This window comes from Alosa pseudoharengus, unplaced genomic scaffold (genome assembly GCF_046254945.1).
Source record: "Alosa pseudoharengus isolate Yale_2024_CS ecotype anadromous, Long Island Sound unplaced genomic scaffold, YU_APseudo_1.1 YU_APseudo_1.1_scf_15, whole genome shotgun sequence".
Classification (NCBI taxonomy): domain Eukaryota; kingdom Metazoa; phylum Chordata; class Actinopteri; order Clupeiformes; family Clupeidae; genus Alosa; species Alosa pseudoharengus.
Window position 1 is genome coordinate 4779695 of NW_027468620.1, and position 13633 is coordinate 4793327.

A 13633-nucleotide genomic window follows, 5' to 3' on the forward strand; every position below is an offset into this window, starting at 1 on the left:
ACTCAAAACCGTTTTTACTTATTTTTTTTATATGTTAGGTCCATATGTGTTTGTGCTATGTCGTGAATGTGAAAATGAACAGCTACCTGCTCCGTCAGCTCTAGCCACTGAAAAGAAATAAGCAGAGAAATTAGGCCAATTGCAAAAGCTCTTCAGTTTGACGTGGAATTGATTTAGCTCATTACTATTCATGAGCTCGCCCAGTTGAGACCGTGCCCACAAAATTCGTTTAGCTCTGTGACAGTTTTCGTAGGCCTATGCAAGGATGGCTGAATGTTGACGGGCTTGTGCGCTATGCACGAATAGAACTTCAACAATGCAAGAACCCAGACTTGAGGATCAAATTGCTTCAGTTTATTTTTTTGGAACAATGCCATAGGCTTTGCAAAAAGGTTGCTGTTGAAGCCTGGAGCAGTAGGCTAAGGCTACCATCGCAACAGTCTACGACCAGTGCCCGTAAGTAAAACGTTATCGTCAACTCAAAGAAGTGCTATGTTATACAGGTTTAATGCACTCGCTAGCCTAACAGGTTTAATGCCCATTTGGACAATGCTAGCACTCGCAGGCCAAGCTAAGTTCATGCGATGAAGCTAAAATTAGTTGATAACAGCTACCATTGCGGCCGTCTACGACCAGTGCCCAGTCCGTAAGTAAAACGTTATTGTCAACTCAAGGAAGTGCTATGTTATACAGGTTTAATGCACTCGCTAGCCTAGCAGGTTTAATGCCCATTTGAACAATGCTAGCATTCGCTAGCCAAGCTAAGTTCATGCCATGAAGCTAAAATCAGTTGATAACAGCTGTCATGTTATGGACAAAAACTACTAGCTGTTTGCCAATCAGAGTCAAGGAGCTTAGCTTGTTGTATTAATGAGAACTGGCGCAAATCGAGCTGAGTCTTCCTGCAGGCTTTCAGTACCACACTAGAATGGCTTGAAACAAGGTAACCAAGGCATGTTTTCCACAAAAAATGTTACGGAGTCCATGGTAGAACTTAAGACATTACCATAAAGTAATGAAATAGGTGTGGCAGGGCATCTTTAAGGACATGTTTGTGCATGCCCATAGGCAGCTACTCTGAAGTAGTTAAAGGCGATTCAAAACGAGTCAGAAAATTCGAGACAAGACCCATCGTCAAAATTTCGGTGTCCACCACTCTAGTTCATCCAAAACAAACCAGAAAAGGGACTCAAAGTGCTAAATACCTGAATTATCCTTTAATTGTTTTCCAGCTGCCTGTAAGGCCTATTACGAGACAGTACGCAGGAGCTTCAGGTAAACAACCAGACCTTGCATTGCAGGCGGAAGCTGTGACCGATATTTGCTCGGAGCTATGTCTGCAAGTCATGTCGCCATTGCATGTAAGTGACTTTTACTGTTTTCTCCTTGCTTGTTTAATTTTACTGTGATTTACATTTATTCATTCATACCACTTTCGTTTAATTGTTTTCCAGCTGCCTGTAAGACCTTACGAGACAGTAGCCTACACAGGAGCATCAGGCAGCCAGGGCCATGGGAAGTGAGTTTTGATTGGGGGGGGTTTAGTTTGCCAGGAAAAATAGGCTTTATTGAAAGTTTTGTATTTTATTTAAACGCCTTTCTCTGTTAATGGAAAGCATACTGGCATTGCATGGCACACAGCACAGGCATACATCACTGTCAAAAAATTATGGCTACACTACAAAAAAAATGCGACAAAATGTCGCAAAGCACAGATTGATACTAACGCAAACAAAGTAACCGTCTGCTATCTGCCGCTACACTAGTAAAGTAACAAAGTTGCTGTAGCCTCGCACCGAAATAGACGGTGAACGCATGAAATATAAAACTGGCTAAAGACCCTATCGCACAGCATATTAGACAGAACACATTGACTCAAAACATATGCATAACATAGGCCTACACAACGCAATATTCATAGGCTAGCCTACATTAAACTGATCCACAAATATAGCCTACAAATGCTAACATCATAAACGCACAGTGTAGCTTTTAGCCTACACTTTCAAAAAACACAGCGCAGAGCATATAAACCATCAGCATAAAAGAGAAATAATTAAACTATTCAGGCCTCATCATTAGGCATACACTGCTCAGCGGCAGCTGATAATAAATCCATCTCTTACTATGAGACAATTGGTTATTTAATGAATAACACCAAACACTGCTTGATGTTCAAGGGTAGTGGATATAAAGTCCTTCATGAGGGCTTTGATGTCTAAAGCATTCAGGATATCAGAGTGCACATTCATGAGGGACAGGTATGTGAGTCGTTTCTGTGTCATTGTGGACCTCAACCATGTTTTCAATCTTCTCAGATTGGAGAAAGAACGCTCTGAAGACACATATGAATAAGTTCATCCACCTCACTGAAGAGAGCTCTCGTTTGTGGAGGGAGCTTACTCAATATCGATGCCACCATTCAGCGTGGTGCACCGAGACTCCCCGATAACACGAAGCATCATTTTAAGCTGAAGATCGAGGCGGCCCGTGTCCAGTTCCTTGGGAAACTCACTGTAATATTCAGCTACTTAATATGACATATTTGTCGTACCATAAAGCTAGCGTCATAGGATATCTCCCTCAGGTTTGTTTTGTTAAATTGTTTTGTTTTTGTTTAGATCTCCCAGGTCTAATGTAACATTTTTAGTGCATAATAGAATAATAGACAGGGGGACAGAGTGCTTCTTTTTTTTTGATCGTGAGTGGTATGACACATAAATACGCATGCTTTCCTGCAGGGGGTGCTGCCGCACCCCCAGCACCCCCACTTCCCACGGCTATGCAGGTAGCCTAAACAATGAGACCTTGCATCTCAGGCGGAAGCTGTGAAGAGTTCAGAGCTCGGAGTCAATCGAGAAGAAAGAGGGTAAGATCTGCTTTTCGGGACTATTTTTCAGGTGCATTAGATGTGTTGTTTCCATAGCCTACACAGTGTATCACGCAGTACTGATTGTCTTTATTGATTGTTTTTACAGCTGCTGGAAGCGAGCCAAACTCCGAAGTAGCTACAGGGCAATGCTCCACAGACTGCAAAACGGACCGAATTCAGACAGAATGCTACCAGTTACCTAAATTACCTTCTATACTGCTGTAGGATTTAGGGCTTCTTGTGAGCTTCCCATTTGTTGTGAGGGCAGATTTCGCTTTGTAGTTGTGTGTCTGTGCTAATAAAGCTCTTTCTTTGAAAAGATGTTCCTGGCAAATTTTCCTTTCCTCAATAAATTAATTTGTGTCCTTGATGGTAATAAAAGTGTAGCCTAGTAGCCTACATAGGATAATAATAGGCTACAACATAATAGCCTATAAGAATATGAATATGAATATGGGGTTTCCATTCACAATTACCCAGGGTGACCAATGGTGACAGATCTGCCAACCAATCACGAGTGATCACTTCATGCTTCAATCTACTGACAAGCTTTATAGAGATGCTGAATTCCTTTTCCAGCAGGACTCAACATCTGCCCACAGTGCCAAAACTGCTAGTAACTGGTTTGCTTGTCTGACCTTGCCTGACCTGAACCCCATAGAGAATCTATGGTTTATTGTCAAGAGGCAAATGAGAGACACCAGACCCAACAATACAGATGACCTCAAGGCCGCTATCAAAGCAAACTGGGCTTCACCCCAGTAGTGACATAGGTGGATTGCCTCTATACCACGCCACACTGATGCAGTAATTTGTGCAAAAGGAGCCTGACCAAGTATTGAGTGCATAAATTATTATTTCAGAACTATTTCAGATTACCGTAGTCAGAATAATCAGATTAGTTCATTTCTTTTCTAAAGGTTGACATTTCTGTATTCTAACCTCTTTATTCTAATATTTTGAGATACTGATTTTTAGCAGTAGGCTGTAATCATCAAGATTAAACCCAAAAATGATTCTAGAATACAGGTGCTGGTCATATAATTAGAATATCATGAAAAAGTTTATTTATTTCAGTAATTCCATTCAAAAAGTTAAACTTGAATAATGTATTCATTCCACACAAAATTATATTTCAAGTGTTTATTTCTTTTCATTTTGATGATTATAACTGACAACTAATGAAAACCCCAAATTCGGTCATTTCAAAAATCTCAGAAAATTTGAATATTGTGAAAAGGTTCAATATTGAAGATACCTGGTGCCACACTCTAATCAGCTAATTAACTCAAACACCTGCAAAGGCCTTTCAATGGTCTCTCAGTCTAGATCTGTAGGCTACACAATCATGGGGAAGACTGCGGACTTGACAATTGTCCAAAAAACGACCATTGACACCTTGCACAAGGAGAGCAAGACACAAAAGGTCATTGCTAAAGAGGCAGGCTGTTCACAGAGCTCTGTGTCCAAGCACCTTAATAGAGAGGCGAAGGGAAGAAAAAGATGTGGTATAAAAAAAGTGTACAAGCAATAGGGATAACCGCACCCTGGAGAGAATCGTAAAACAAAACCCATTCAAAAATGTGGGGGAGATTCGCAGAGTGGACTGCAGCTGGAGTCTGTGCTTCAAGAACCACCACGTACAGACGTATGCTCATACTTTTCAGTTGGCCAACATTTCTAAAAAAAACATGTATTGGTCTTAAGTAATACTCTAACTTTGAGATACTGAATTTGGGATTTTCATTAGTTGTCAGTTAGAATCAAAGTTTCACTTTTTGAATGGAATTACTGATATAAATCAACTTTTTGATGATATTCTAATTATACGAAGCACTTGAAAGATTCACTTTTTAAAATAAATTACAGAAAAAAAAAATGAACTTTTTTGAGACCCACCTGTAGATCTCGCTCTCTCACTACTTAACCTTTATAATCTTCTAGGCTACCTTGTTGGTTTTGTGTTCACACTGACATTTTTTTTTTTGCTTTGCAAGCATTGGTATTTCGTTCAGGAAATGTCATGTACAACATGCATGCTTGTGTACAAAACCCAGTGCATGCAGTAACTTCAAAATATGTGCATGAGACAAGTTGTTTGGTTCAGCATGTTCATGATGGGAGCAATTACAAGATATGGCAAAATGGTTTCACGTACAGAAATTGGATAGCATCATAATGTGATGCAGATTAAAAAAAAAAATAACTCACTGTGTAAGATCTGCCTTGCCATGAGACTCCCTGACTCTTGCCACCTGGAGGTCTGGACATAATTTCTTGGCATCATCTGCCCACATGTTTCTGGTGACCCCATGTGCTCTTGCTTCATAACTCACCGCAATGATGCTAAAGAAATATGACAAAATTGGATCTTAAAGGGGCATAGGACCTCATTTCAAAGTTAGCAAGTAAGACATTTATTAGTGGAAACCGTTTTTCAACACGTTTCATCCAGTCCTTCTAATTGCAGAGTTTGCAGTTGCTAAGCTAGCGTAAGTCATCAGTATGTGTTTGTCAGTATGTCAGTATGTGTATGTGCCACTAAAAACAGTCTTACCCACTCCAAAGTACACCGGAGGCAAATAAATTATAACGCCAGACAATCGATGTAAATGTCTCATGTTGACGGATACTTTTTTTTCTCATGGCATGTTAATGCATATTGGCCAACCCTAGTTATGCAAGAGGACATGCACTACAATCAGACATGATAGAATCTTACCCGCCTCCCTTCCATGTCTTGTACTGAGCCACAACACATGGCTTATTCTTTAATTCAGGGTTGATCCGTTGCTCTACCTGTACATAAAAGCAGTCCATATCCACCAGAGCAACAACTCTTTCTTTCCCATAATCCATTGACTGCTCCATTCTAGAAAAGACAGAGAGGTTGTAATTGATTTTGGAGCACCATACTGTTAAGATGTCTTCCCACCAACAGTTAACAGACACTTGAAAGGACAAGGGAATGAGCGATATTCTTGACTGCATTTGTAACTGTAGCCAGCTGGTCCGTAGCTACGCAGTACAGGGCTCTAGAGTGTGACCAAAATTTTTAAGGGTGTGACTAAAATTTTTCCTGGGTCATACGGGTGAGCGCCTAGACTTTCCTTGCATCTGCCGTCTCTCCATGAACTAAGCGTTTGTTCTCCTTTGATTAGTGTTGCACCGTGCATCAATACTACAAAAGTATCGCAATACCCTGAAATTAGAAATGTCATAATACCTAATTGTATTAGAGAATGACAGTCGGCGCATCCCGTAGCTTATGTGTCTTTCCTCCTCACACACACACGCAGCTTTTAACCTGCAGCTGTCATGTGATAAGTAGCGAGACATGGCTGCTAGTTTAAGTGATGCTATGGCCGCACATCAACAAATAATAGTAGGCTAATGTTAAGTTGATGTGCTGACTTGCACCTCTCAAGTTTGTGTTGCTAACCTACCTAGGTTATGGAATTTAGTTCATTTAGGCTAGGGCTGAAAGGATTACTCGACCAATTCAAATAATTTGATTACAAAAAATGATGGAAAATTATGTGGCCTACTCAGCTCAGGGATTATTGCTTCACACGGACAGTTATAACCGTCCGTAAAAGGCAGAGAATGTCCAAAGTTTTGGGATAATTTCAAACTTAGAAAAGAAGACAAGGTGCAATGTGTCCACTGCAAAGCAGAACTACCGTACCATAACAGCACGTCAACGATGATTCAACATCTGAGCCGAAAGCATCCAGTTGTTAACACCAGCACACGAAGCGTAGCCGACAAGGCAACATAAACACTGATGTTCCCTGATTTAACGTATTAGCTAGTTAGAATGTATGGTATTTGTAGCGGCAGTAGACTAATGTTGTGAGTCGATATGATGTTAAGTTGTGGAAATTCTAAGTAGTTAACTAATTCAAGTAAGCAATACACCAAAAAACTCATCACACACACACTCATCCCTCTCTCTTTGTCGCGCTCACACACACACACACACACACACACACACACACACACACTCCTGGTGGGCTAACTCACCTATTGCCTACCCCAGACATAATTATAATAGCCTTTACAAAAATAATTACTGCATTACAAGTGTCAAAACTGCAGTTTTCTGAGTACCAAAACTGCAGTTTTGGCACTCATCTGCCCTCCGTATCAGCAGTTATGTACCCACACATGCATATACAACATACACGCTAGCTCATACATGGACTGTTTTCTGATATCTTGTATGGATTACATTATGGACCGTGTTATACTATGGACGGTAGCATGGGAAGATCACACCTTGTGTAAAGCGAGAATGTTATCAGACATAAGAGTTACCAACTGTTGCGCTGTTCTGGCTCTGAAGGTCCAGTGGCAGAGGGGGCCAACGAGATACTACGGACTGCTTATTGGTTCTGGGCGGTGTTGAACCGTTACATTCTGTTTATTTGCTGTGGGGTAATTTCGAGATGGTCCTGATCAAGCCGCCTCGATGTTAAGTCTGATCACTTTGCTGCCCTTTTCCTGACCCGGTACAGGTCCTGGATGGAGGGAAGGTCAGCTCCAATGATCCTCTCTGCAGCCCTAATTGTCCATTGCAGTCTGGCCCTGTCCCGTTTGGTGGCAGACCCAAACCAGACAGTGATGGAGGTGCAGACAGACTGAATGATGGCTGAGTAGAAAGTGGTCAGCAGCTCCTTAGGCAGATTAAACTTTCTTCTCAGGAAGTATAACCTCTGCTGGGCCTTTTTCTGGATAGAGTCGATGTGGAGAGACCATTATAATCACAATGTGTGTTTCTGTCCCCAAAAATGAACAACATCTGAAGTGGGGTCATGCTAGTTTGTTGTAGCTGTTTTGGTATGTGAGGCAAAATAAATCTGCATTGTTCAAGGCTTGCATTCGCTGTGTTTGCTCAAGTCATGGGCTATCACCAGTTAACATGGACATCATGCAGGGCTATCACCAGTTAACATGGACATCATGCTGGGCTCCATGTGTTCACTAGGAGCACAGTGGCCCCCAACTGAACATTTTAGGGGCGCAACCAGGAAATTTAGGGGCACACACTGTAAATCAACATGCTAATCAAATATTCACATTTCTACTAATTTACATTGTATTACTAATAAATACTTTGATAATAGATGCAGAAATTACAATGTGCTGTTTCAAATTCAGTGTCACATTTTATTGTGCACTTTTTTAACATATCACGGCATACTCCTGCTTTAGTTTATCTAGTGTATTGTGTTTAAACTGCGAAGTGCCTGCACTGTCGGCAAACTTCGTGTTCCCCTCAGTTCTGGGATAGCGACTGCAACATTTGCAGTTCATGGAGTTCTTCTCCTTATAGTACCTCAACCAGCTGAATTCTCGCAGGCAGTCTTCCTGAAAATGGTGGGTTCGGGCCTTTTTCGCCACACAAACCTCTGACTCTGAATCATCATCCGACTGTGACACTGTAGACCAGGGGTGGCCAAACTTTTTGGCTCAAGGGCCAATGGAATGGAATGGAAATGGAAACGTCTTTAGACATGAAAAATCGATTTTACAATCAAAAAATCAAACAGGATTTTTTCAAAACCTTCGTTGTTTTACTTTGACACGTTCCTGTTTGTAAAGGATTTTGTGTGGATAATGCCACATGATAGGCCTACATGAACCGCTGATGTCCGCGCATTTGGCAAGATCTTTCTGCATATTCTGTCGCTCACTGCTTCGTGAAAATGTGAACCTCCGAGGGGCGGAGGCAGAGCTGAGCGCTGTTAACAAGTAGGGGGGGGGGCTTGTTGAATATTCACTGATTTTATGCAAATATCACACGTTGACATGCTCACCATCTAAGGCCCCATCCACACGGAGACGCTTTTTGGGTTAAACGCACCGGTTTTGCTTCGTCTTGGCCGATCGTCCAAACGAATCCTGTAAACGCACTGCCCCAAACCGCACTTTTTTGATCCGAGGGTGGAAAAATCTGAAACCGTAGCCCTTGTGAGTTCGTTTGGACGGCGAAACCACATACCTGCGTATTGATGATGTCATCACCACACCTCAGCTGCCCTGGACTTGACACTTATAGTATTGCCTAACAATAGTAGTACTAGTTTTAATACATGACATTACCTACGATTACACTTAGGATAAATATCACAACTGGTGCTGCGCAGTGCCAATCATGACTCATTCGGGTCATTCCGTGTCAAATCACCCAGTGGCTGGCAGGTCACCCTCTCCCAAAAAATCTGAAAAAAATCACAGGTGTTTGTAGACCAAACCTATGCATAAATCTTAAATAGTATATCTGTATCACTAATGGTTCCAAAAGTCAAAGTCAAAGTCAAAGTCAGCTTTATTGTCAATTTCTTCACATGTTCCAGACATACAAAGAGATCGAAATTACGTTTCTCACTATCCCACGGTGGAGACAAGACATATTTTACCAATTTTAAGTCCACAGACAAACATAACATTCAAGTAAACAAAAAAGTAAGTAAATAAGTAAATAAGAGGGCACATATAATGAAAAAATAAGAGCAGCAAAATTTGGTTGAAATTGTGCATAGACAGTCAATAAAATAAAATACTAGTGCAAAGTCAGGCCAATAAGAGGCTGAGGTAGTTCTGTTTGACCTAAGTAAGAAACTACAAAAAACTACAGCCCTTTGAAGTTTCAAGTCATTTTAAGCATCGTGGTGAACAATCCTTTTTGTTCAACTTCCAACATTATTGGCTCTTTTGGTATATCACACACATTAGTGAAACTATGTGAATAAAGTACATTTTCCTGTTGAATTAAACAATCCAATCAAATCAGGTGTATCTTGTGTAATTTCCCCTCTGCAAAGCTCTGAAAATGGCTATAAATTCATTATGTGAAAAAACATCACCACCTTTGAGGGCTTGTCATTCAAAAAGTATGTGACACAAATTCATCAGATTTTTTCCCCACTCATGTATGGATTATAAGGTCATGTCCATGCATTAACTTTGGTTGTTAACATTATCATATTGTCAGAGCATTTTTATTAAATTGGGCTTGATTTTCAAAAAGCCTGTTTTCATCTTCTCATTTCACCACGTGGACAGTTAACAGGATTTTCTGTATGTGAGGATCATCTGCCCAAAATTTCGGCTTGTTGCTGAGTTTCTTCTTTGAGATAAGATTTTTTACAAATATTGTCTATAAATCCACTGAATTTGTACTTTATCTGCAGTACCACTTTGCACCACATGTGGTGCTATTTTAATACAATGGAAGTCAATGGAAGAGTAAGAGAGTCACTTGTTTGCTGCACATATCCAATCTAAACACACAGTTTATGGTTCATATGTTTCAAGTAAAAAGGTGTTTCTAAAATTCAGTGCATTGTCAGATGCAGAAAAATCAATACTAAAGATTTATCATCTTTTTACAAATGCCTCTTGGATCCACGAGTCCTCAAACCTTGTTATGAATACTTGTGATGGAAACACACATGTAGGGATGTAACGGTATGAAAATTTAACCTCACGGTTATAGTGACCAAAATTATCACGGTTTTCGGTATTATCACGGTATTTTTAAAAGTGTGTTCAATATGTTCAGAAAGCACTGATAGGCCTACACAAGCTGAAATAGTTTCAAAAAGTGTCCCGTTCAGTTTTTTATGTTTAATTGGCTATATGTGCTTATAGCTTAACATACCCTAACATTACTTGGAGGTTGCTATTACTGTTATTTGGATCCAATGAGTAAGACCAGGCTTGGAATTTCACCATTCTGGGGGCAAGGCTACTTGGCCTTCAGTTGGGCATATTTGGTGGAGGGCACAAAGGCCACATGTTAGGGCATCAAGGCCAAAGTTAACTATACAGTAGTAGGCTATAAAAATGATCGATCAAAGTTGTATAGCCTATTCACTGCAGTAGACCTGCATCACTGTATGAAACATTACAAAAACATGGAACATGACATATTACATAGAACTGCAAATCATCTGATCATCTAATATTTAGGCTATATTTAACATTTATTTTATATTTGGCCTGTTATGAAATCATGTATTGAACAATTTGAGCACAGTTCAGCTTTAAGAAACTCAAATAGCCTAGATGCATGCTTAGCATTTTGTGATTTACTTTCACAAACTCTTAGTCAGCTGTCCTCTGATTTACCGATATCTAGGCGATATTTGTAACATTTATTTTGTATTTGGCCCGTTATGAAATCATGTGGAACAATTTAAACACATTGTAAAACTTAAAGCCCAAATTTGGAGACATCCATGCATGTCGAAATTTACTGCAAATTCAAAACTGGATTACTCTGGAACGGCTAACTGTACAGGGGACTGCTTTACACCTTTGTGTTCGGTAAGGTCTGCTGTTTATTCTGATATATGGTTTGTCATGTGTTAAACAAAAGGTTCGTGAAGTATTGCACAGAGAGGAATGGGTAGGGAGATGGACGCAAAACCTTCAGTAGAATTTATGATTAAATTGAATTATATTACTTACTTTTCTCGCGAACCGTTCACCTCAGCAATTCGCGGCTAACATCGTTTAAAAGCTGAGAAAAAGCTCTTTCATGTGATACTTGTGATGTCTGTGTGATGAGTGGGCTACTTCGCGAGTAGTTCAACTGAGAAGAATGGGTGAATTTAGACGCACTTTCTTTCTTGCGCTGTCACTTTCTCCACTGCGTAAAAGACTAAATTAATTTGCGCTGTGAATATTTTGACAGGCCATAGGCTAAATAAAAATCGCTATTAGTAGGACGCAAAGCAGAATATTGAAAGAAGGGCACCAAGGCCACCGTGGCCTGTACCTCTGATTTTCAAAGGGACATCACGGCCAATGCAAGGGGCAACAACGTGGCCGCCGTGAAATTCCTACCCAGAGTGAGACCAAATTAAGTGTTCAAAATAAAACTTTAGGCTAGCCTACTGTGTTCTTCTGATAACGTGAGTGGAATGGATTTAATGTGGACGCGAACATAAAAAGACACAGAGTGGCTAAATCATACAGTGCAAGTTTTGCGGTTAAAATGTTCCGCCTTTTAAAATCAGTTGTATCCTAATCCAAATAGCAGTTAAAACCATCAATTAGACAACAGAATCAGTAGGGTACCAAATTTGCTTCATTGTACCAGGCCTACTGTATGTCAAAAGCAGGCTCGGATGAAGCTGGGAAGGATTAAACACACGGTTTCAACACCGTGGTAATCAACCGTGATAATTATGATATTTCAAAAGAAAACGGTAATTGTTATCGTCAACATTTTTATCACGGTTTATCATTATACCGGTAATCGTTACATCCCTACACACATGGTCATCTTCATCAAGTGAAATACCTTGATGAATTGAATTTTAGAAACCCATTGTTTGATTGTTTGTTAAAGCACTGATCTCCATCTTGATGCTCTTTGTCTATGTATCACAGAGGACTGCATCCCAAGCATATGACGATGAATATAGACTTTGCCTAACCAGCTGGCTAAAAATTATTAAAGTGCTCACATAGGCACTGATAGGTTGAAGCTGGTGTAGAAAACTCATTACAAAGATGGTAATTATGCTAAATCCTCTTGCTGCATGTATGATGACCAGTCAGTCTTATATGTGTATAATTTACTTGATCAGTTTATTTTCTCTAAATAAGATTTATGTATGAGTAGTATGTTGTTCATTTTGCAATAATTATTTGGACCAATTCAACTATGAACCATAAACTGTGTGTTTAGATTGGATATGTGCAGCAAACAAGTGACTCTCTTACTCTTCCATTGACTTCCATTGTATTAAAAGAGCACCACATGTGGTGCAAAGTGGTACTGCAGATCCAGTACAAATTCTGTGGATTTATAGACAATATTTAAAAAAAATCTTATCTCAATGAAGAAACTCAGCAACAAGCCCAAATTTTGGGCAGATGATCCTCACATACAGAATGATATATGGTAAAATAAAAAAAAATCCTGTTAACTGTCCACGTGGTGAAATGAGAAGATGAAAACAGGCTTTTTGAAAATCAAGCCCAATTTTAAAAAAATGCTCTGAAAATATGAAAATGATAACAACCAAAGTTAATGCATGGACAGGACCTTATAATACATATATGTGTAGGAAAAAAATCTGATGAATTTGTGTCACATACTTTTTGAATGACAAGCCCTCAAAGGTGATGTCTTTTCACATTATGAATTTATAGCCATTTTCAGAGCTTTGCAGAGGGGAAAGTATACAAGATACGTCTGATCCGATTGGATTTTTTAATTCAACAGGAAAATGTACTTCTAATCACATAGTTTCACTAATGTGTGTGAAATACCAAAAGAGCCAATAATGCTGGAAGTTGAACAAAAAGGATTGTTCACCACAATGCTTAAAATTACTTGAAGTTTCAAAGGGCTGTAGTTTTGCAACGATTAGTTATACAGATATACTATTTAAGATCTATGCATGGATTTGGTGTACAAACACCTGTGATTTTTTATCACAGAGAGGGTAACCTGCCAAATTGCGCTGAAATTGGTGATTTCACACGGAATGACCCATTCTCATGACTTCATGAGAAGATCATTAGCATGACTTGGTGGACTGAACAGTGTTTTCCCTGTGTTTTCTTGATGCATTTCTAGCTATCGTCGGTGACGCGAGAGAACTACTCAGAAGTCATTAGGGAAACAGCTGTTTCAATCAGCTGCTGTGCTGCTCGTGTTTTGCCAAAAAATGGAGGACAACACGATCAACCTGTGCGACATGTAGAGAGACGAGTGATAGGCCCTAATAACTT

At 39.8% G+C, this 13633-nt stretch overlaps 1 protein-coding gene across 1 annotated transcript in view; it reads right to left on the reverse strand.

Annotated features, from left to right (window-relative positions):
- polh (polymerase (DNA directed), eta) overlaps positions 1-13633 on the reverse strand; it is a 35812-nt gene that overhangs the window by 20444 nt on the left and 1735 nt on the right. Inside the window, exons 2-3 of the mRNA XM_076285308.1 lie at positions 5595-5744; positions 5084-5218 (exon numbers count right to left, since the gene is read on the reverse strand). Of these exons, the coding sequence (XP_076141423.1) occupies positions 5084-5218; positions 5595-5743 (284 nt within the window). The 5' untranslated portion in view covers position 5744. The remainder of the gene's footprint in view (positions 1-5083; positions 5219-5594; positions 5745-13633) is intronic.